The sequence below is a fragment of the Lampris incognitus genome, chromosome 3 (assembly GCF_029633865.1).
Source record: "Lampris incognitus isolate fLamInc1 chromosome 3, fLamInc1.hap2, whole genome shotgun sequence".
In the NCBI taxonomy this organism is placed as follows: Eukaryota; Metazoa; Chordata; class Actinopteri; order Lampriformes; family Lampridae; genus Lampris; species Lampris incognitus.
Window position 1 is genome coordinate 69,305,172 of NC_079213.1, and position 25,526 is coordinate 69,330,697.

General features: G+C 42.1%; 1 protein-coding gene across 2 annotated transcripts in view; it reads right to left on the reverse strand.

Annotated features, from left to right (window-relative positions):
* csnk1g2b (casein kinase 1, gamma 2b) overlaps positions 1–25,526 on the reverse strand; it is a 61,096-nt gene that overhangs the window by 21,991 nt on the left and 13,579 nt on the right. For both annotated transcript variants that reach the window (XM_056275981.1, XM_056275980.1), the window contains exon 3: positions 11,741–11,810. In XM_056275981.1, the coding sequence (XP_056131956.1) occupies positions 11,741–11,810 (70 nt within the window). The remainder of the gene's footprint in view (positions 1–11,740; positions 11,811–25,526) is intronic.

Consider the following 25,526-nt stretch of genomic DNA (forward strand, 5'->3'; position numbering starts at 1 on the left):
TTTTTTTTTCTTTATCTTTATCTACTTTTATTTTTTATCTTATTTGTTGTTGTTGAATGTTGATTATAAAGTCTATAATTCAGACACATTTAAAACATTGCTGCTGCTGTTGCTGCTGAATAAATAATATTTGTTTATATTTATATAAAGTTATATAATAGAATAATAAAGCAATGTCGATTCTGTTCTTAATTAAGTGTCTTTTTTTCTTGCATAATAATCAAAAAGAACCGATAAGAGTATCGATAAAGTACCGAACCGATAAGCAGTACCGATAAGAGAAGTAGTATCGATAAAATCCTAACGATACTCATCCCTAATATATACACACACACACACACGCACGTCACTGACCCGCTACTACAGCACTGCCAATGAAATCCATTTTGTGGTTGAAAAATATTCATGGGACACTCTGATGTACTACATCACTGGAAAGTGAATAATTTCCAAGTGGATATCACCATATAAACGATACTAGTCACGAGAGCTTGCTTTCCCATGATTGCATAAGCTAGGTCGCTCAGTTAAATAATTGATAGCTGGTCCATAAAAACTGGATGACGTCTTTTAAAATGCCCCCCCCCCAACGCACTGGTAATAGCTGGAGAAGTGACTAAAGGTTCTCAGCGTGACTGGTCAGCATACAAATGGCCCTTCAAAAACAAGAAATAAAACAATTAATACAAGGTGTTTTTTGCTAGTAATAAGGGAAAAAATCTGCCAATGGAACTAGTGGAAATACACTTGTTAACAAGATGCACCGTCTAAAAACAAGTCCTTATAGCTCAAGGAAATTTTGCTTGCTGGGTGACTGTCTTATATACTGCTCAAAAAAATAAAGGGAACACCTAAAAACACAATATAGACCTCGATGAATGAAATATTTCAGCTGAAAATCTTTATTTATTAGACAGAGGAATGTGTTTAGAGCAAAATAACCTAAGAATGATCAATTGAAATCAAAATCATTAGCCCATTAAGGTCTGGATTCAGAATCATACTCAAAATCAAAGTGGAAAATGAGAACATAGGCTGATCCAACTTCTGTGGAAATTCTTCAAGGTGATTCAAAATGAGGCTCAGTAGTGTGTGTGGCCTCCACGTGCCTGTATGCACTCCCTACAACGTCTTGGCATGCTCCTGATGAGACGACGGATGGTCTCCTGAGGGATCTCCTCCCAGACCTGGATCAGGGCATCGGTCAACTCATGGACAGTCTGTGGTGCGACATTGCGTTGGCGGATGGTACGAGACATGATGTCCCAGAGGTGCTCGATTGGATTCAGGTCTGGGGAACGTGCAGGCCAGTCCATAGCATCAATGCCCTCGACATACAGGAACTGCTGACACACTCTGGCCACATGAGGACGAGCATTGTCATGCATGAGCAGGAACCCAGGGCCCACTGTACCAGCATATGGTCTGACAATGGGTCTGAGGATCTCATCCCGGTACCTAATGGCAGTCATGGTACCTCTGGCTAGCACGTAGAGGTCTGTGCGGCCCTCCAAGGATATGCCTCCCCAGACCATCACTGACCCACCGCCAAACCGGTCATGCTGGAGGATGTTGCAGGCAGCAGAACGTTCTCCACAGCGTCTCCAGACTCTCTCACGTCTGTCACATGTGTTCAGTGTGAACCTGCTCTCATCTGTGAAGAGCACAGGGCGTCAATGGCGAATCTGCCAACCAAGATGTTCTCTGGCAAAGGTCAATCGGGCTGCACGGTGTTGGGCTGTGAGCACAGGCCCCAATTGTGGACGTCGGGCCCTCATACCATCCTCATGCATTCTGTTTCTCACTGTTTGAGCAGAAACCTGCACATTAGTGGCCTGTTGAAGGTCGTTTTGTAGGGCTCCGGCAGTGCTCCTCCTGTTCCTCCTTGCACAAAGGACCAGATAGCGGTCCAGCTGCGGGGTTGTTGTCCTCCTGCGGCCCCCTCCACGTCTCCTGGTGTACTGGCCTGTCTCCTGGTACCTCCTCCATGCTCTGGACACTGTGCTGGGAGACACATCAAATCTTCTTGCCACAGCACGCATTGATGTGCCATCCTGGATGAGCTGCACTATCTGAGCAACTTATGTAGGTTGCAGATACCGCCTCATGCCACCTCTAGTGGTGAGGGCACTAGCAAAATGAAAAACTAACCAAAGATCGGCCAGAAAAGATGAGGACAGGCAAATGGTCTGTGGCCACCACCTGCAAATCCATTCCTTTTATAGGGGTTGTCTTGCAAATTGTCTAATTTCCACCAGGTGGAAATTAGACAATTTACCAACAGGTGAAATTGAGTCACAAATCAGTGTTGCTTCCTAACTGGACAGGTTGATATCTCAAAAGTGTGATTGACTTGGAGCTACATTGCATTGCTTATGTGTTCCCTTTATTTTTTTGAGCAGTGTATTAAGTGTAATGAGATATTTTGACTTGAAAAGAGACAAATATGCTTGGTGACACCTGGGCACTTATACTTTATTAAATGGTCATTCCTGGTGTTTTTGGGTAGACAGAACATCTCCTAAAAGTGGTTGACTATTTGTAGAGTCATAAAACAGCTGGCACATTCAGACCAGGTCAGGGGGCTGAGGGTAAGACCTCAATTAAACAAGGTTTCAAAGTTAATGCAGTTCGAGGATGTAGCTCATCTATCATTTTGTCTAAACAGAGCAACCAATTGGGTTAAAGCAAACAAGGCTTCCCAGACCCTGTGAAACCTGCAACATACAAACACGGGGCGGGGGGGTGGGTGGGGTGGGGGGGGCAGAGACATGTAGGGCCTTTGGAGGTGTGTTAAAGGTAACTGTGACAACTGTGTGACTATTTGACTGTTTGTAAGCAGAGAAATAGGATTCCCAGCAGCTGGGGTATGTCCAGGGCAGGAGAGAATTAACACTCTGTAGATAAGCTCCTCTTGGGTTCTAAGCAGTTAGGAGTCCACACCGAGACATATTTGAGGCTCTTGGGTTATACAAGACTAACTGGGTAACATAGCCCCCCTTTGGCTATGCTGACATTGCAAATGGATTTCATCTATTGCCTTGATGCTTGCCATGCAAAATAATATGGAGGTCCTCCCTGTCACATAAAAGTAGTGGCAAGCCACCACTTAAGAGAACTGTTATGTCATCCCTAATGTATAAAGTAAAGACCAGGGAAATTGATATGGGGCCAGCTTGACTTATTAAGTTAAAGCTACTGTGGGTACCCTTGTTTTAACACCATTATGTAAAATCTGGCAAAATTCCCATCATATACTGACAGGTATCCATCAGGCAAATGTACTGAGAAAAAAATCAAGTCTCTCTGGCTGCTCCTGGGGCTGTATTCCTGATTCATGAAAAATTCATTCAGTCCAAATAAAAAACACCTCACTGCAAGGGGTGAGTGAGCGAGACAGAAAGACAGATTGTGTGTGTGTAAGTGAGTGAATCAAGATGGAAATGCCAGAGAAAGTTGCTTTATTTATGATTACCCCCAGAACAGGTTGCATTAGCCAGAGTTAATTCCATACTTATTCACATCACAAATTACCAAAAATATCTGTTTACCTATCACACTACAAGAGTTTTGTCCTAGATGTGCTCCTTTTTTTTGTTTTTTTTGTTGTTTTTTTTTGTGGACAAAAATTATACTCTAAAGGACATGTACTTTGACAATATTTACATCTATGTCAATGTGACTGAGCAGTTGCCAAGTGTATGCACGTGATTTCTCAACGAGCTAAGGTTATTCTAATCCAAGTGTACACACAGACATAAATCTGGAAGATGAAACTTGCCAACCAGCAATGCAAACAAGAAGGTAGACAATACTGTCAAGTCATCCATGTCCCAGTCCCTCCCTACAATCTGATACTGCAGCCCCAGTCCATCCCTGCTTAACCAGCCAACCAGATCAAAGAGCAGCCACAGGGTCTGAAATGGGGGTCACGTGTGAATGTGAGCTGGAGTCAATATTCCGGAAAAACTGTGACAGCAATTTGTCAGTTTAAGACCCAGTAACATTAAGTGAGATGTTCTAAGATGATAATGTGCACAGAAGTCGAAAGATTGACGGGTCAAGCATGCAATGGGTTATGCCAATCTTCCGTAAAACGCTTTCACGGGATTGAGAAAATAAATCAAAAGAAACGTATTCACAAATTTCTCACAAAAAGCATTTGTCGAAAGTGGGGCATTAGTTTGTAAACGAGCAGAAGCAAGAAAATATTTTCAAATGTTTGGAAATTGGAGCAGCCTAGAGAAAGAGAGCTACTACATTCATGTCACACAGGATGAGATTGAGATGCAGTTGTGTAATACAGTTACAGATGCTGTAGTCTACAATTTAAAAAAAAGTCATCCAACACAAGACAGAAGGCATTGACATAGTATATAATGTGTGAACAAATGCAATCCAGATTTTATGGCTATAAGCTGAATGTGTGAATAGAGAAACTATCAGCAGTGCCAGAAAAGTCATTCCAGCAATGTTACAGAATGTAAAGGGGCTTCAGTCAGTGTGTGCACTTTTAGAAAAGTTTACAAAGTGCCTTACAAACAACAAACAAAACAAAAGTTAAGACATAAAAGTAACAGTTAAAACTTGTATGGTGAAGAATTAATAATTGAATCATCCTTGAAAATCTTGGGATATTACATATATATGTTCGTTTGCAGAAAAATGAGATAGTCATGGGGAAATTAGTTTATTGTACATTTTAGTTTTCCCTCTTTGTCACTGGGCTCGGCAGCACTATTATTCATATTGTTGCTAATGACAACCAGTGTTGTAGTACTCGAGTCCAGGACTCGGACTCGAGTCCGACTCGAGTCCTGATTTTCATGACTCGTGACTCGACTTGGACTTGAGTACTGATGACTCGGACTTGGACTCGGACTCGCGAATTTACTGCATTCGGACTCGGAAGTTGGAGACCCGGACTCTGACTTTTTAATTGATAAAGACTGTTTTTGTTAGATTTTTTTAAAATAATAGGCCCTATTAAAATATATTGATAGCTATATTAATACTGTAACATTATTCAATTTCGTGTAAGGGCAGGCACGTGTGTTCCACCTACATGCGGATTCACGTGGCGTGCATACCGTCATGTTCAGTAGCGCGAAGATGCCTAAAGAGACGCCCCGAATTGTGCTCTTTGCTTACACAGATTTTACAACAATTTCCAGCAAGATCACTGCTAGATGTTCGATATGTAAACGAACTATTGAGGAGAAGACCGGGACAACCTCAAACTTCAACAGACATCTGTCAAGGATGCACCCAGAAAAGTAAGTGATATGCAGTCAGTTGATGGTGATCAGCTAACGTTAGCTAGCTAGCTATCTAGCTACGGTAACAATAGCCTCTGAAGTAACTCAACCACTGGTCCAAGATGTTGGGTCAGGTCGTGTGGCGGGTATATCATATCACTAGAACCGTTGGGTTCGGTGGTATGGCGGTATATCATATCACTAGAACCAAGTGAGATTGTATAGGTAAGTTAAGTAACGTTACTGTGAGAATGCTAATGCAGCATTGCACAGAAAAGTCACAGTACGGTTCGCTTTCGGTACGAGCGTGCCATCCATCTCACTAATGATGAGTTGGTAAGTAACACGCAGCGTCTTCATGTTATAGGGAGATTAAAACTGATTTTTCCTATTTATCATTTAGCTAATTACCAAGTAGCATACACTTAACGGAAAAAACACACCACTCTGAACTACCGTGTTAGCATTAATCTTAATTAGCAATAACAAATCCGCACATTGCAGGTCTCCGCCATGAATATTCTCCAAGTGCGGAGAAGGAAGAAGTCTAGCCTATATGCATCCACAAATAATGTTGATAGAATGTGCACAACTTTACAATGCAAATAAAAATAATTGTAGGCTATTACTCACCAAATGGACTAATTGAAGAAAGCTAATGTGGATGCCGCCACTGGTTTTCTTGAGAGCTGGAGACGGTACAAGATTTGACGGATGTGGCATTTCCCCCCCCCCGATGTACCGAAAACTACCGAACCGTATCGTGATTGGTGACACCGCATAGGCTACTGTAAATATGGGGATATTTTTCTTTGCATATATGCAGCATTGGGTGTGTCAAATTCTAAAAATAGACACGCGCGACATAGCTTTTGAACAGTACTATGAACTGGCTCTGTCTTCTAACAAAATGACACCCTCCCTGACCCATACAGAATAAACATACAGACTCACGGAGGATAGAGAGTTAAAGCTCAGCTAGGTAGCATGTAACATACTTAAATCAATAATTAAATGACTGGGTTTTGCTAATTAATCCCTGTCCTGTTAGTCTCATAAATTATGTATCTTTTCTCATCCTTTTCATGTATCCAGCTAGCTTACATTAGTTAATCTACTAATATGGTAATGTTAGTTATATAGATAACTAAATATGTAACTTAACTGGTTATGGTTCAAACCACTATGTGTATAATGTGTAACATTTGTATTGTTATTGCATATTGTTATAGCTATAACGTTACACATTTTTTGCTGTGAGAAAGATTACTTGAAACAGTTTGGCATCAGCAAGCTAAAGTGTGTATCCTATCTTCCCCTAGGTTCCAAGAATACCGTGCCTCCACTGCTTCAGATGTGATGCCAGCTGCTCCAGGTCAGAAGATGATCACATCATTTTTAAATGATGGACAGCAAAGGATGTACAACCTCAAACATCCACGTCAGAAGGCTATAAGTGATGTCCTTGTAAAATATCTAATCATTAAGTGCTGCTTGCCACTCTCCATCATTGACAACGAGGACTTCAAGCACTACCTGCATGTCCTGGACCCTCAGTACCGGCCCATAGCAAGATCCACAATTTCCTCTATGACCATTCCAGGAATGGTGAAAGTCAAGAAAGAACAGATAAAGAGCCAGCTGGCAGAAGCATCGAGTGTTGCTGTTACCACAGACATTTGGAGTGATCGAAAGATGCAGTCATTCCTTGGAGTGACAGCACACACAGTGGCAATGGATAAAAAAAACAGGAACTCAGCCTTCAGTCATATCTTCTTTCCTGCAAAAGAGTGCATGGGAAACACTCAGGAGAGAAGATTGCAATGATGTTTGAATGCTGTGCTGAAGAATACCTGATTAAGGACAAGATCAACTTTGTCATAACTGACAATGCATCCAACATGAGAAAAGCTTTCCAGGCCAGCTTTCCCCGAGAGGATCCTTGTGATGCTGAAGCTCATGATCCCAGCACATTTGAGGAGGATGATGAAATATGGCAAGACCTGATGCCAGAAGATCAACAGACAGTCAATGACACTTTGGCTGAGAACTGTGAGATGCAGAGACTATCATGCTTCACACATTCACTGCAGTTGGTCATAAAAGATGGTCTGAAAGACACCAGTGGGCTGTCAAGCACCCTAGCAAAGCTATCCCGTGCAGCCAACCTCCTCCACAGTGGCACCTCGTTTAAAGACGGCTTTGAAGCGTGTTTTGGTGATGCAACAATTCCAACAGCGAATGCCACATGATGGAATTCCACTCTGAAGCAGGTGAAGGCTTATGTGCATTTAGACATGCAAAAGCTGTCCAGTGTGTTGGAATCAGAGGGGCACAAAAGCCTTATCTTATCCCCGCGAGAGTATGCTCAGCTTAAAGAACTGATCGAAGTTCTTGATCCGTTCTTAGAGGCAACCTAGCTAACTCAGGGTGAGACTACTGTCACCGTCAGTGTGATTGTGCGCTGTGTCCTCACTCTGCGCTGTCACCTGCAGGAAATAAGAGGACAAGCCAGATACTGTGGGCCTCTGGGGAGAGCTCTGGAGAGCTCCTTGAAAACAAGGTTTGCAGAGGTTTTCAGTGCAGTCAAGATACCAGGATGTGAGCCGGCTGAAGGAAGAGGCCCCACCAAATTTCCTTTCACCAATGCCTACTTCATAGCATCTGTGTTGGACCCAGCATTTGGCTTCCAGTGGCTAGAACATGATGTGCAGCTGGACAGTGACATCAAAGATGTGCTGAAGACTGAGATCAAAGGTGAGAAATGTTTTGATTAATGTTAGTTAAGTGATTAACTATTTGATTGTTGTGATGTTTATATCATTGAAGGTGTTACAATAAAGCACATAGACATGTCATTTGTCATGTAGGCCTAGTCAATAACATATTTGTAATGAGTCCCCCATGCCCCCCTCTCATTTCAGAGTATATAAAGGCAGAGGGTGACAAGCAAGCGGTATCAACAGCAGATGCAGCGGAAGCAACAGGACCAGGGGAAGGTGAACTTTCAGAGTGTCCTCCTGAGAAGCTGTTGAGAATGTTCTCCCACTATAGGAGGACTCCCTCCTCCACCGAGAAGAAGCCGTCTGGCCAGGCTCAGTTGACTGCATACCTCAACTTGATCACTGAGCAGGACTCTGACTCAGTCCCGTGCCTCAGGTTTTGGCAGCAAAAAAAATCCAAATTCCCTACCCTCTCTATCAGATTGCCACACAGGTATTCTCTATCCCTGCCTCCAGTGCGCCCATTGAAAGGGTATTTAGTCATGGAGGCATTTTGATGAGGCCTCACCGTGCAAGGTTGAGTAGTTCCATGCTGTCAGATCTTGTGTTTTTGAAATGCAACGTGTATGCTTAAAACTAGTGCCACCAGCCCTTTGTTCCCAACTATTCCTGAGAGACAATGTCTTTTGACTAGTTTTTATGAATGTATTGTATGCTGTGGAACTTACTTCTGTATACTGTTTCCACCATTTGCTAACATCATGCTATTCAAAGCTATCAATGTGTTTTGAAGCACATCCAATGTTCAGAATGTCAAAGAAATTCAGACTGTTCTAAAAATGTGTGTGTGCGCGCATGCTTCCGCGTGCATGTGTGCGAGTGTGTGGGTGTGCATTTGTTTGGCTATCGTGTCACAAAGTAATTAAACTCCCTTTGAAATGGTGACAGCTGTGTCATTTTTGTTTAATGTAGACCTTTTTTATTTGTATGTCAGATCTTTGTGCCCGAGTGGATCACTGGAGCCATCTTGGAACTCGACTCAGACTCAACCTTGATGACTCGGACTCTGACTAGGGTAATAGGGACTCGACTCGGACTCAGGTAATGGGGACTCGACTCGGACTCGACTCGACTTTTCTTTGGTGACTCGGACTCGGACTTGGACTCGAACACTGGGGACTCGAGACTCGACTCGGACTCGAGGTTTAGTGACTCGACTACAACACTGATGACAACACTGCACAGTGTAGTAACGTTAGTTTTTCATTTGGAAAACTGGGGTCAACATAAGCAATCTATGCTCACATTTAACCTAATAAAGTTAGCTATATAACTACATAGCTGTGCAGGTTGCCAGAATAAACTATGCAGAATAAACCACACAACCTCGGCAGAATAAACCACACAACCTCGACAGAATAAACCACACAACCACAGACATGGCCAACACTGGGGTGCAGAAAAAGAATATTACAAGAATTCAATTTGATGCCCTCACCATCATTTCACTTAAATGTTTAGAAGAAAGCCCGCTTCACGTCAGTGCTGACCCCCTTCAGCTCTTAAAGCTCTCACCAATGAGTGATCATCTGGCTGAGATTTGCTCTCATTTTTGATCGTGCCCAATCATTCTCCTTCTACACTTTTTAGCCTCCTCTGATAGAGGCTTTTTCTTCCCTTTTCTTGATGAGGTTTCTATTATCTTTGTACCATCTGCCATGTTGACTTTTCGTAGATTCAATGAAAGCAAGCAACAATGTTAGCATTACCTATGTGCTGTCTTACTGGATTGGACAACACTTTCATCCTGTCGTAAAGCAGTACGGCACTATTCACAGGGTTTCGAGCCCGGGGACACAGTCAAAACTTAGTGTAGGATAAACCAATTTTCACCACGACTGTCTCATTTTTCTTTGGACAAACATGTGCAATCGCAAAATATTCAAGGATGAGACGACCACATTAAACTTCTACACATCGCAGCTTTAATAAAAGATGAGATTAATGAGACTAAGAGACTAACAGCCCACTAGTAGGTGTTCATATCACATCCTGCCTCACTACCCAGATACCTGCTCCCTCTTTTGTTAGCACTGTCCCAGTGCTTAGACAATAGGATTTACTGGAAACAAAATGTATTATTCCCATGCATCATCAACCACAACTGCTACAAGGAGTGTGTACTTGTGGAAATACTTCACCTATAAGTACAAAACAGCTTCACAAGTATAGTGTTGCTGGCTGTAGTGATTCTTTTTGGGGGGGGGGGGGATTGTATCCAGCCAATTATCCCACTCGTCCGAGCTGTCCCGGTCACTGCTCCACCCCCTCTGCTGATCCAGGGAGGGCTGCAGACTACCATATGCCTCATCCGTTACATGTGGAGTCGCCAGCCACTTCTTTTCACCTGACAGTGAGGAGTTTCACCAGGGGGATGTAGCGTGTGGGAGGATCATGCTATTCCCCCCAGTTCCTCCTCTCCTCCCCGAACAGGCACCCCGACCGACCAGAGGAGGCGCTAGTGCAGCGACCAGGACACAGACCCACATACAGCTTCCCACCCGCAGACACGGCCAATTGTGTCTGTAGGGATGCCCGACCAAGCCGGTGTAGTGATTTCTTTTTACATGTATGCATAGCCAACCCCAACACAGTTTCACATTCTCTTCAGGAGTTTCACTTTAACATTTCCTAGTTGTATAAAGAAGGCACAGACCTTGTTATGTGGATGGTCAGCAAAGGAGAGTGTGAAGCCTCATTTTGGACTGTTAGTGACCATTATACATAATATAGCATCAAACCAAAATGGTGAAAAGACTGACTGACAAGCTACTGACACGTAAGCAGTCACAGCAAAATTATATTCAGCAGCAGATCTGTGGGTTATTCAAAAAAAGTATGTTGCTTAACTTTTGTTTTGTAAGACAGAACACATTTGCTCGATATCTTTAAAAAAAAGCACAGTAGCTGCCACCGCACAGTAGCTCAGCTTTTAAAGGAAAGTTTTTGATTGACTGTTATTGATCACAGTGTCATCTCAACTCCCAGATTTTCATTCACTCACATTTCAAGTCATATCCCAAGCACTGATTACAAGTTAACTAAACAAATTGCCAACTTATGAAATAAGCTCAACCAATCCTTGGATGAAAACTAGTTACACTCACTGCCCAAATTATGTAACTATTCTCAGTAAAACATGCTGCTTTGCCTGCAAAACGTATAAAATAACGTTCAAATTCTACTTGTGAAAGTAGCTGTGTGATCTATGCTGTTTCTGAACTGAGGTTGTTTCTGAAAACATCAAGCCTTGTGTTCCAAACATTTGACTACAGAGTCATTTAACTGGAGCGAATCATGTATTAAACTTTACTTTGTTGCTCAATTCCATTACAAAACATCTGAGAAATACAAAGATTATTTAGAAGCACTGTTCACTGCTGTAAATAAAGAATGAAGCCCTCACTGTGGTGATTTGGCTCAATTTTGTGTGGGACTACCTCAATTCTTGAGGAATGACCTCAAAACGAGCTCTTAGTTACCCAATGTACAACTAGAAATGTTCCTTAAAATTGATCCCAATATGTGTATGCATGTGTCTGTCACAACCCATACATTGTTTTGGACTCATTCTTCCAGTGTCCAGGCCCTTTTTGTGCCCAGCCCCATCCCGTGTGAAAGGGCCCATTCATTTGTGTCTAGTAACACAATAGTCCTGTCTAATGATGATTGATGGCCTAAGGCCTGTATTTCTCTTACCTGAATTTCCCAACTGTTTGTAAAACCTATACTCCAAATGGAGTTGTGGTGCCCTGGACTTTATAGGTTCCTGCAAAAGAAAAGAAATGAAAAAATGCATTAAAAGCTATGTACATTTTTCAAAATTAAGCTTACCATTACACTCATATGCAGCTTTTGGCTTATTTGATTTATGACGGTATGGATGTCAACACCTAAGGGCTGTATTTCCTTCCCTCACCGCTCCCATACTCATTTAGGTCTGCCTGAAGTAAGAGGACAGAACATAACCACTTTCACCGGAAACATCAGAACACTTCTATTCGTATGCAGACTCGAAGAACATTGAAATAATTATGTGAAGGAAATTCACATGTGAAACCTGGAATGCCTTTATACATTCACATTATTTCAGGGGCATCAGTAACTAAAGCAACCTTTTGACCAACCAACTGTGCATTTTTCTGAAACTCTTGCGTACCGTGATTATCGGGGCCTGGTTAATTTAAATTAGCACAATGTTTCTCTTGCTAGAATACCTAATTGAACTTGAATTATGTGTTATGCTCCACGTATAGGATCTGAGTGAATAAAGAGCAGATGAGTAATAAGCTGATAATCAACCCACTAGAACCTATCGTTAATTACATCTCTAGCTCAAGCTTTACAACCTAAAACTTAATCTGATTAACCCCACTCCGAAAATGGCAAGGGCATTACAGACAAACACGATGAAGACAGGACAACTAAAAGGTATAACTTAATTCTATTTTCTAATCTTCAAATGTTGTGACAGCTTACTCTGGTCATCTGTGATTGTAGTATGCTGCCCCCTGTTGAAACTACACCCCCCAACAATGCCCTTTGTTCACGCTGTGATTTGTTGGACTAAGAGCTTTTGAGTCTTATCTGACAACTAAGTTGAATAAAATTTGTTTTCCATAAGTCAACCGCTTTACGATTCTGTGTACATAACCATATTTTTTTCTCTCTTTTCTTTTTTACTGGGCGCAGTCATGGTTTTTAATTTTGGGAGTCCATTTTTCATGTGTAGCCATGGTCCTTCCATCAGGTTTTTAAATCAAGAGCCTTTTCCTGCTGGTACCCTGCCTCCATGTAGAAGCACACACAGTAAGTATGTAACACAGCCAGGGACCTCTTCTCCATTTCCCATGACGAGTCTCAATGTGACTAGCTGCATTCTGTGCCATCAGCTAAGCTACTGCCCACCCCGGACCCCCCACCCAACATTGGGAGCACAACATACACTCCACCCTCCCTTGTTTTCCTGCTTCTTGTAATGATAATATTAGCAGTGGGCAGACCAGTGTACAAATAGAGGTCAGGTTAAGAAGGGCTTCCCGGATGCTAAATGGCCTTGTGACTACAGGGGGGAACCCGGGACCCGACAGATGTGTCCATGCAATAACATATGAGTATGGCCAGAGTTCAATCAACAGATCATCACTTCACAGCCATGGCAGGATTATGAGCCCTGCCGTAACTGCATGGTCATTCACAAACGTCATTCATCTTGGCCCTGCCCACCCTTGCTGCACTGCTCCTGCTCTCATTACGTAGATGTGTGGGGAGAGAGAGAAACAAATAGTAGCAAGAAAATGTGTGCAATATAAAGGAAGAGTGGAACAGCGTAACAGTGGAAGAGTGTAGGAGGAACAACCAGTCTGACAAGCAGGGCGGGGCATTGCTGTCGTATCATTTACCTCCTTCATGAATATGAACAGAGACACAGAGGGTGTCTCATAAGTCACGCCATACTAAAAGGAGGTGGAGAGAACAGTGGATTAAAAATATATAAATAAAGAATCAAAACAGATGGCACCAAACCACAGGACTCTCTAAAACAGCTTACAGTGGAAAACAGGGGCTTATGGCAGCTTTACGCACTTTGATCCAACCCAGACAGACCTTAGCAGTATAAATGACTGGGTCCAACCAGGAAACATCTGATGCATTTTCTCTCTTTAAAACAAGGATTCATCATAAGGAAATATCAACTGAAAATAAGATGGCCATCAGTCGGCTCACTGTGTGTCATTACATGATTCTAAATGTTCCTTTCATTTCTCTCTCTCTCTCTCCATTTTCAAGTTATCAGAACATGACACTTTCCCATCAATGGAGTACATAAGTAACAAAAGGTGCCATCAAGCACATCAAAGGATGTTCCTAATGATGCTCTTTTCAGGAACCCTGCAGTGTCCAAAAGGCAATTATCTGTCACTTAAGTTATCCTAAATCGAATTCAAATGGTCACATAAACCCCAAACATCATAGAAGATAAAATAAGAAATATTCTGATGAGAATTATTCAGTTATGATGAAATGGAAAACAGTTAACACTGTCTATTATCCAAGGTCATAACAGAAATCTAAATAACTCTGAAAACAACCCATACATTGAGGAGAAAAACTGCTTAACAATTAACGTTTCTCTAGTGCTCTAAATTACTGTTTTACACCAACAACTCAAAACACGAATTGGCAATGAAGTTTTCTATAATCTACTACAATGGATAAGCACACCAATCGATTTACACTACCGTTCAAAAGTTTGGGATCACATTGAAATGTCCATATTTTTGAAGGAAAAGCACTGTACTGTTCAATGAAGATAACTTTAAACTAGTCTTAACTTTAAAGAAATACACTCTATACATTGCTAATGTGGTAAATGACTATTCTAGCTGCAAATGTCTGGTTTTTGGTGCAATATCTACATAGGTGTATAGAGGCCCATTTCAAGCAACTATCACTCCAGTGTTCTAATGGTACAATGTGTTTGCTCATTGGCTCAGAAGGCTAATTGATGATTAGAAAACCCTTGTGCAATCATGTTCACACATCTGAAAACAGTTTAGCTCGTTACAGAAGCTACAAAACTGACCTTCCTTTGAGCAGATTGAGTTTCTGGAGCATCACATTTGTGGGGTCAATTAAACGCTCAAAATGGCCAGAAAAAGAGAACTTTCATCTGAAACTCGACAGTCTATTCTTGTTCTTAGAAATGAAGGCTATTCCATGCGAGAAATTGCTAAGAAATTGAAGATTTCCTACACCGGTGTGTACTACTCCCTTCAGAGGACAGCACAAACAGGCTCTAACCAGAGTAGAAAAAGAAGTGGGAGGCCGCGTTGCACAACTGAGCAAGAAGATAAGTACATTAGAGTCTCTAGTTTGAGAAACAGACACCTCACAGGTCCCCAACTGGCATCTTCATTAAATAGTACCCGCAAAACACCAGTGTCAACATCTACAGTGAAGAGGCGGCTGCGGGATTCTGGGCTTCAGGGCAGAGTGGCAAAGAAAAAGCCATATCTGAGACTGACCAATAAAAGAAGAAGATTAAGATGGGCAAAAGAACACAGACATTGGACAGAGGAAGACTGGAAAAAAGTGTTGTGGACGGATGAATCCAAGTTTGAGGTGTTTGGATCACAAAGAAGAACGTTTGTGAGACGCAGAACAAATGAAAAGATGTTGGAAGAATGCCTGACGCCATCTGTTAAGCATGGTGGAGGTAATGTGATGGTCTGAGGTTGCTTTGGTGCTGGTAAGGTGGGAGATTTGTACAGGGTAAAAGGGATTCTGAATAAGGAAGGCTATCACTCCATTTTGCAACGCCATGCCATACCCAGTGGACAGCGCTTGATTGGAGCCAATTTCATCCTACAACAGGACAATGACCCTAAACCTAGACCTCCAAATTGTGCAAGAACTATTTAGAGCAGAAGCAGGCAGCTGGTATTCTATCGGTAATGGAGTGGCCAGCGCAGTCACCAGATCTGAACCCCATTGAGCTGTTGTGGGAGCAGCTTGACCGTATGGTACGCAAGAAGTGCCCATCCAACCAATCCAACTTGTGGGAGCTGCTTCTGGAAGCGTGGGGTGCAATTTCTCCAGATTACCTCAACAAATTAACAGCTAGAATGCCAAAGGTCTGCAATGCTGTAATTGCTGCAAATGGAGGATTCTTTGACGAAAGCAAAGTTTGATGTAAAAAAAAACTTATTTCAAATACAAATCATTATTTCTAACCTTGTCAATGTCTTGACTCTATTGTCTATTCATTTCACAACATATGGTGGTGAATAAGTGTGACTTTTCATGGAAAACACAAAATTGTTTGGGTGATCCCAAACTTTTGAACGGTAGTGTATATGACTAATTTATTGAGGAACTTGGAAGTACATTCTTAATGACAATGACTAAGCACCCTCTGTCTGTAACTATGCCCAAGAGAAACCAGTGACAATATAACTTTCCTTATCTCCAAAACAACGTCTCCCAAAACCAATATGACCAACATCGAGAGCCATTTATCAATATGCAAATGACGTTACACTCCCTGTTCCATACTAAAGAGTCAGCATTCATCCTGAAGACCATTTCAGACAAGCTAATGTATTAATCTATGTGCTGACCCCAGCATATTAACCTGTTAGCGGTTACTAATGTTGGGTCAGATGCAATTTTTACATAAAGATAAACATTTGCAAACACAGCTTCACACATAAGGATTTGTTTGTATTTCTCCAGTACATATTATACAAATTAATACTTTGGCGGGGGTTTTTTTTTTGGGGGGGGCTGCTGGTCAGACAAAGCAGACAGTTTTCAGGTGTCATTTTTGGCTCTGGGAACTTGTGATGAACATTTGTTATTATTTTTGACATTTTATAGATTGGGTGACTTATTAATAAATCAAAACAATAACAGATAAAATCAGCAATGAAGAAAAAAAATGTTAGCTGCAGCTCATTTTTACTCACAAAATTTCTGTGTTACCCTTTGCAACAAAATGCTATCATGGGCTTGGTGTGAAGCCTAGCCTCTCATGTCATGCATGAAGCAGCATTTATCCAAGTGTGCTGGCCTGTGTCCAGGGTTGATGTCCAGTGCAGCTGACCCACAAGCCGGAAGGGCTCTTCACCTTGTGACCTGCTGCTGCTACAACAGCCTGTACTCCACTTCAGCTCCTCCACCAAACAGCAGTGCTTCTTAAACTAGGTTATTTTCTTAAAAGAGGTGATCAGGTGACTTTCTTCAAATTAGCAATACACTTTACAGTCAAAGGGCTCCCATCACAGAAAGGATGACTTGACAGTATAGTGGGTACAGCCCTACGATGATCAAGTGTTATAGCTATAACAGACTAGGTTTAGTGTGAAATTGTTTGATGCCTTTTCCAGTGACTTCGTTCTTTGATACACCATGTTGTGTAACCTGGGCACATCGTTAATAATGAACCCAGGGTCATCAGGTGTTTTGGGTCTTAACATCAGACACCCTTGCATGAGCGACCCAGCCGGAGGTGATCAAACCCTGACTTGTGTCCAGGTAGCACATTATGCCATGTGTCACCCAGAGCCAACGGGAAGCCTTTTCCACAGCTTCCAAGATGTTCCTAATGGTTCTTTTTCTTTGCAGCCCACAAATCCCCAAGAGTCCTGGGACCCAGTGTAGAGACTGGCCTGCAAAGCCCTTGCAGCCCACTTCAACTGGCTCACAGTGGGCCTTCCACCCATTCCTCCAACACTTAGCTACCGATTAGCATCTCGACTCAAAGATGAAAACCACTAATCTTGTACAAGTGCATATCATTATACCATCGCAGATTAGATGGCAGTTTCTATATTTTAACCTGTGATGGCCTCTGTGGACCTGTGTAAACAGCAAGCTTCAGCTCTGCACAACATCCTCTGTCCAGGATTAACATTAACATCCACCCTAGTCATCTGAACAAATCTCATCTCTGTTCCACCACAGCTAAGAGAAACAAGACAACAGTGACCATGCTGTCCCACATGATTGATGTATGCAGGTCTCCGTGTGTAATTACTTATGTATGGTTTATTGGGCTTTTTATTAGGTTTATCAGGTTACCAAATATGGAAGTGTTCAGGGCATACAGTGTAAAGGTTGGCGGAGACCCCCCCCCATTTTCTTCCTAATTGTATCCAGACAATTACCCCACTCTTCCAAGCCATCTCAATCTCTGCAGACTAACACATGCCTCCCTCCCCCGACACGTGGTGTCACCAGCCGCTTCTTTTCACCTGACAGTGAGGAGTTTCGCCAGGAGGACATACTGCGTGGGAGGATCACGCTATTCCCCCCAGTTCCCCCCCCCCCCCCCCCCGAAGAGGCGCCCCGACCGACCAGAGGAGGCGTTAGTGCAGCGACTAGGACACATACCCACATCCGGCTTCCCACCCACAGACACAGCCAATTGTAGGGCTGGGCGATAGGACTTCAAATCGATATCACGATTATTTCAAACTTTTACCTCAATTACGATTAATGAACGATTATTTATTTTATGCGCTTTGTTTTTAACACTGCCCTCATAGTTCTCTGACAAGGTCTGTACTGTAAATATGCTGAACTGCTGGAATATTTTTTTCTAATAAAGCATATCTTATGTTTGTGATTTTTAAATAGTTTAAGGAAACACACACATGAACTATTTATGGCTATTTATTGAAGAACAGTTGAAGTCAAAATCAGTTGAGATCGCAGGTTCCAGTCATCGTCTATGTAGTGCAAGGTAAGGCTGAAGTATGGCTCCATCGTTCTACCTGACCAGAGATCAGACGTGGCTGCAAAGTAACCAACAGATGTTAGTTCAGCAGCTACCTTCCCACCACATGTTTTGTACATGGTGGGCACCGCTGTCTGGGAAAAATATTTTCGCGATAGCACAGCGTATCTTTTGTCGAGGGTTTAAACCCACTATGTTCCATGGTAGCTATGGAGGCCATATCCTTCGTGATGTAATATGCAACGGCGTCGGTTATTTCTTTCCACCTTGAATCCTTTGCATATTGTGTGGCATTTGTAAATGCTTGTGTTAGCGACAGCTGCTTTGTGGAAGCACTTTGGCGTTTGTCGGTCTCTTTTTTTGAGCCATGCACTCTTCATTCATATTCGGTAATGCGATTGTGTTCCAAGCAATTAAACAAATTGGTGGCGTTACCTTTGGTCGCTGAAATTGTTTTTCCGCAGTGTTTAAATCTGACTTCTTTTTTGTTCTGTGTCGTCTTCACTGAAGCCAAAATGTGTCCAAACGACGGACACGGCATTCGTTTTAGGTATAAGCTGCTCAGGTTGAGGCCTATTTTGTTGGCTCTGTGTTAGCGCTTGTGTCATCCACGCCGCCAGCTTGCTTTGAGTGAACTCGGACTAACGCTAGTTGGACGGGGCGGAGGCACGTGACTGAACACACTGTAGTGGTTTTTTTTTTTTAAAGGGACAGTTCATGATACACGCATTGGGGACATTATTAACTGAATTTACCCGCATGAGCAAGATTAGTCGGTGAGGGGTTCTTAGTGTCGGTTTCGATACATTTTCAGTTAATTGCCCAGCCCTAGCCAATTGACCTTTCGCAAAGTACCGCCCCAGAACGGTGCTTGTCCAATCCTACCTTAGCAACGGTCCGTCAAGCTTTCAAACACACAGTAAAATGCTGAAACGGTGTGCCTATGGGATCTGCAAATCGGATACTAGATATCTGAAAAGTTTGGAGGGGGCGTAATTTTCTTTCCCTTCCCGAAACCCAGAACGCAAGAAGCGCAATGTCGGCAATAGATTTGGCAGTATAGCAGACCCCATGGCCAGCTTAATCTATCCAAAATCAACAAAAATACCTGTCTGCTCCAAGCTAAGCTTGCTACTAGCTATTATTGATAGCTAATACAGCTAACGTATTATTACTGTTACTTTTACCCACACAATGCGCTGATATCTTCCTTCATGTTTTTTGCGTTTTCCGGCTACTTCCTGGATAGTTCTGAAATGCTTGATGGGCATAGCAACAGTAACTAAGGGGGGCGGGACTTTGCGAAAGGTCAATTGTGTCTGTAGGGACACCCGAACAAACCGGAACACGGAGATTTGAAACAACGATGCCCGTGTTTGGTAGGCAATGGAATAGAACGCCACGCCACCCAGACGAGATAATTTTAAGGGACTCACTGCTGGGTTCTGTTGTGAAGAAGTTTTTTTTTTTTAAACAAGAAAGTTTTTCTAAACAACCTTTACTAAGCTTTACTTATTTTCTGTTCCAATGATTCATAATTGGGAAGATGATGGTATGTTAAAATTTTTCATGGCATCAATGTTGAGGTTTTGAGTGGAAAGGCAGTTGGTCCTGATGACATAGCTGTGGAGGCACGGAGATGTTTAGGAGAGATGGCAGTGGGGTTTTTAACTAGATTGTTTAACACAATCTTGGAAAGTGAGAGGATGCCTGAGGAGTGGAGAAGAAGCATACTAGTACCGATTTTCAAGAACAAGGGCGACGTAGCAACTACAGAGGTATAAAGTTGATAAGCCACAGCATGACGATATGGGAAAGAATAATAGAAGCTAGGTTAAGAAGAGAGGTTACGATTAGTGAGCAGAAGTATGGTTTCATGCCACGAAAGAGCACCACAGATGCGATGTTTGCTTTGAGAATGTTGATGGAGAAGTATAGAGAAGGCCAGAAGGAGTTACATTGTGTCTTTGTAGATTTAGAGAAAGCATACGACAGGGTGCTAAGAGAGGAGGGGTGTTATTGTATGAGGAAGTCAGGAGTTGCAGAGAAGTATGTAGGAGTGGTGGAGGATATGTATGAGGGAAGTGTGACAATGGTGAGGTGTGCGGTTGGAAAGACAGATGGGTTCAAGGTGGGGGTGGGATTACATCAAGGATCGGCTCTGAGCCCTTTCTTGTTTGCAATGGTGATGGACAGGTTGACGGACAAGATCAGGCAGGAGTCTCCATGGATGATGATGTTCACAGATGACAATGTGATCTGTAGCGAAAGTAGGGTGCAGGTTGAGGAGTGCCTGGAGAGGTGGAGGTATGCACTGGAGAGAAGAGGAATGAAAGTCAGTAGGTACAAGATGCAAAACCTATGCGTGAATGAGAGGGAGGACAGTGGAATGGTCAGGATGCAAGGAGTGGAGGTGACGAAGGCATATGAGTTTAAATACTTGGGGTCAACTGTCCAAAGTAATGGGGAGTGCAGGAGAGAGGTGAAGAAGAGTGCAGGCCGGGTGGAGTGGGAGGAGAAGAGTGTCAGGAGTGATTTGCGACAGAAGGGTACCAGCATGAGTTAAAGGGAAGGTTTACAAGATGGTTGTGAGACCAGCTGTTATATGGTTTGGAGACGGTGGCACTGACGAAAAGACAGGAGGCAGAGCTGGAGGTGGCAGAGTTGAAGATGCTAAGATTTTCACTGGGAGTGACAATGAAGGACAGGATTAGGAATGATTATATTAGAGGGACAGCTCAAGTTGGACGGTTTGGAGACAAAGCAAGAGAGGCAAGATTGAGATGGCTTTGACATGTGTGGACGAGAGATGCTGGGTATATTGGGAGAAGGATGCTGAATATGGAGCTGCCAGGGAAGAGGAAAAGAGGAAGGCCAAAGAGGAGGTTTATGGATGATCCGCTGTGGCGAGCTCTAACAGGAGCAGCTGAAAGTAGTAGTAGTAGTAGTAGTAGAAGATCAATGTTGATGTTTTAAAACACAGCGGTAGCATTTATTTGTGTGCACATTCTGTGAGACTGACTACTGTCAAAGTTTGTCATTGCTTCAGTAGCAATCATGTCAACATTCTCTTGATTTCTCATTAGATGTTAACATGCATCTCGTGGGTGATGAAACACTTATTGATGATAGTATGCAGATTAGTTACCAAAATGAGTATGCCAATGATTGTGCTACATGATAAAAACAACAGTGACCATGATATCAGTTAATCAGTTAAAATTAATTAGAAGCATCAGCTACAAGCTATCTGCCATTTTGAGTACTTCCCCCAACACAGAGACCAAAACTTAGGTCAGCACTCAATCAATTTGTCGTGATGTCACGTGAAACTGTTTCATAAATTGTTTCATTCACAAACTACACCATTGTTCTCTCGCTATTGGGCATTTTTCTCATGTAATGCCAACAATCATAAGTCCTTATATGTGGTGACAAGTTATATACATCACTGAATTGAAAACAAAAAGAAATGCAACACCTTAAATGGGCAAATTTAGCTCTGCACTAACTTTTGACATTTTACTTTGGAATGAAATGATCAATGTGGGGTAAAGTACAGACCATCAGCTTTCATTTGAGGGCACTTTCATACAAACAAAATGATCTGTTCAGAATTCATTGCACTTTTTGTACACCGATGAACCAAAACATTATGACCACTGTCAGGTGAACTGAATAACGATCATCTCCAAACAAGGGCACACGTCAAGGTCTGGGTAGATTAGATGGTAAGCGAACAGTCAGTTCTCGTGGTCAGCATGTTGGATGCAGGAAAAATAGGCACGAGTAAAGACCTGAGCGACTTTGACATGGGCTAAATTGTTATGGCCAGACAACTGGGTCAAAGCATCTCTGAAACAGTAAGGCTTGTGGGCTGCTCCCAGTCAGCAGTGATGAGTACTTTCCGAAAGTGGTCCAAGGAGGGACAAACCACAAACCAGCATAAGGGTGTTGGGTGCCCAAGGCTCATCAATGCACAAGGGCAATGAAGGCTATCCCGTCTGGTCCGAACCAACAGAAGGTCTACTGTGGCACAAGTCACAGAAAGCTTTAATGATGGTTACGGGAGGAATGTATCAAAACACACAGTAAATCGCACCTTGCTGCATATGCGGCTGTGTAGCCGCAGACCGGTAAGAGTGGCTATGATGACCGCTGTCCGCCATCAAAAGCACCTACAATGAGCACGAGTGTCGGCACTGGACCTTGGAGCAGTGGAAGAAGATCGCCTGGTCTGATGAGTTCCGTTTTCTTTTAGATCAACAACAAGCCGGTGGAGGGAGTGTGATGCTCGGGGCAATGTTCTGCTGGGAAACCCTGGTCCAGCCATTCATGTGGATGTCAATTCAACACATGCCATCTACCTAAATATGGCTGCAGACCAGGTACACTCCTTCATGGCAATGGTATTCACTGATGGCAGTGGCCTCTCAGCAACAGAATGCGCCCTACCACACTGTTCGGGAATGGTTTGAGGAACACGAAGAAGTGTTCAAGGTGTTGTCCTGGCCTCAAAATTCTCCAGATCACAATCCGATGTAACATCTGTGGGATGTGCTGGCCTGACAAGTCCAATCCATGGTGGCTCCACCTTGCAAATTATAGGACTTGAAGGATCTGCTGCAAATGTTTTGGTGCCAGATACCACTCGAGACCTTCAGGGGTCTTGTGCCTCAGCGGGTCGGAACTGTTTTGACAGCACACGAAGGACCAACAGTATATTAGGTAGGTGGTCATAATGTTTTGGCTCATCAGTGTATATGCTCCACATTTTCAATGTAAACTGACAATTGCCAGGTATTGTATTTCTTTTTGTGTTCAGTATAGGCTATTTAACAATAATCAAAGGTAGTGCCATGGTCTGCCTACCAATCTTCTTACCGTGGTTACACTTCGAGCTTTATTGCATGTGAATTAAGCAAAAGTTATAATTTGTCAGCACATAAAGCCACTCCTTACTCTTGGACATGAGAAAAATTACCACTAGCAAGAGGAATATGCTGCAGTTTATGAATGAAGCAATTTAGTAAACATGAATCAATTTCACATGACGCAACACCAAACTGATTAAATCCCAAAATTAGTGTAGTCTCCTGAATCGTTGTTTGTTGACAATTCAGAAATCAGGAAAAAAAGGTGTAGATTAATATAATCAAAATAAATGAGTATATCAGTAACTGTATCACTTTCATGAACGCCCAACTGAGTGTTTCATAATCAACTGTGATTAGAGATAATTCAGTACCGATATCTGCTAACTGCAGGAATATACAAAGTAGGGGTCGACAGATATGGTTTTTGTCAGGACTGATACCGATATCAATAAGTTATGGTGGCCAATAACCGATATTTGGGGCCGACATTCTTGTGCCAAAATTTACAGCAACACAAACCCCAACAAACCCCAAAGTGGTCTTTAAATGAACATATGTTTGATGAAATTTTGTGTAAACCGGAAAATATTTGAAAAAATAAAGTGCATGATGTTCAAGGCACTAGATAACAATCTGAGTGGAATTCTTTTTTAAATGAAAATAAATAACTTCCAAAACATGAAAATGGAATGAATTAAACAGCATGGACAGCAGGAAGTAAACTTTGATCAAACTGAATAATTATAATATTAAATAATTCAACATAAATTGGTTAAAGTGCTCCCAGCAGGCTTTGACTGAACTGAATGGAAAAATGTACATTAGTGTCATTATGTTCCCTTTCTCTTATCTTCAAAGTGATAGTTCGGGTTTTTTGAAGTGGGGTTGCATGAGGTATTTATCAATAGTCAGTGTATTACCTGCAGTAGATGGGAGTCTGTGTGCTCCCAGTTTGGAGATTCAGCAGGAGTAGCCAGCATGAACGTTGAGGAATGGGTCACAGACAAAACCCTCCCATGTGTTTTTTTTTGTGTGTTTTTTCCCCCCACCACGATTCAGTGAGTATATACAAATTTAGAACATTCACTGACAGACCTACCAGTTTACCAAAGAATTGGCCTTTGCTCTCTCCCTTTATGAAAGTTTATGAGTTTTCAAAAGCAACTGTCAATAATGTATTTTGAAGGAATGATGTTGCCAATACTGAGAAGGTTGGAAGACTTTTGCAAAATGAAGAAATGCCTTGAAAAATGTTCAGGTGAGTTCCAGCTATATATAAAGGTTGTAGCTTCATTTTGAAGTTTATTTTCATAACCTTGCTCCTGTGCAGTGACATTTAATTGCTGCATTTATTGGAGTGTCTAATAGATTTTACTCCTGATAATGCTGTGGTTATGCTTTTGAACACACACCCTGGCCATTTGTGCTTGCCGTTTTTCTACAAGTTTCTCCTTTTCACATCTCTCCTCTTCGTGTGATTGTTTCAAAACCTTTTTTCTGTATGTAAGGAAATAATAAACATTTTCAATATGTGATTAAAAAAAAAATATCGGCTTGGCCAATAAAAATATGCCGATAATGATAATATGAAAAATGACAAATATCTAAGCAGATAATCGGCCAGACCGATAATTGGTTGAGTCCTAATACACCTGACGGGAAAAGTGAGTGCCAAACAGAGCAGAATGAATGGGAGTCAATGGGACTTTTTAAAATATAAACAAACTTAATTAGAGAATATTTTAATCAGCTTGGTTTTGTAAATGCCAGATCTTAGTGAGATGTATTTACAACCTGAGTTTTGCCCAAATCCAGCCAATAGTGTTCAAAAAATTGCACGTGATGAAAAACAAACAAATGAACAGATGGACACCGATACACAGTCCTCCATGTTTGCTCCGATCATGTTCCAATCGTCAGGGACAATCAGAACTGGCCTCTATGATGTAATGAACAGTCAGGTGAATGAGCCAAAAAATGAGTGATGTGACAAAGACTGAATTTATATGGAAACAGGAAAATAACATATATGATCTCGGCTAAGATTGAAAAGAAAAATGGTTTTCTTGATTGGAAGATCCTGCCAAAAATTGGAAAATTAGTATCTCTGATAAGTAAAAGCAGGAATGGATGACGCAGTGGCACTATTTCCCGATGAAGGCCGCAGAAATAATAAAAAAGTACAGTACAAAAAAATCTGCAGTATTCTATGCCTTGGTAGCAGGCAGACAACTGGTATAACAGAATGGGTGTATCAAAGACGAGAGGCAGCGTCAATTAGTTTGCTGATATTTTACAGTTTAAATTTCTTACTGGTATGATTGGAATGCCATTTGTCATCATGCCATCATCAATGTTTTTTTAT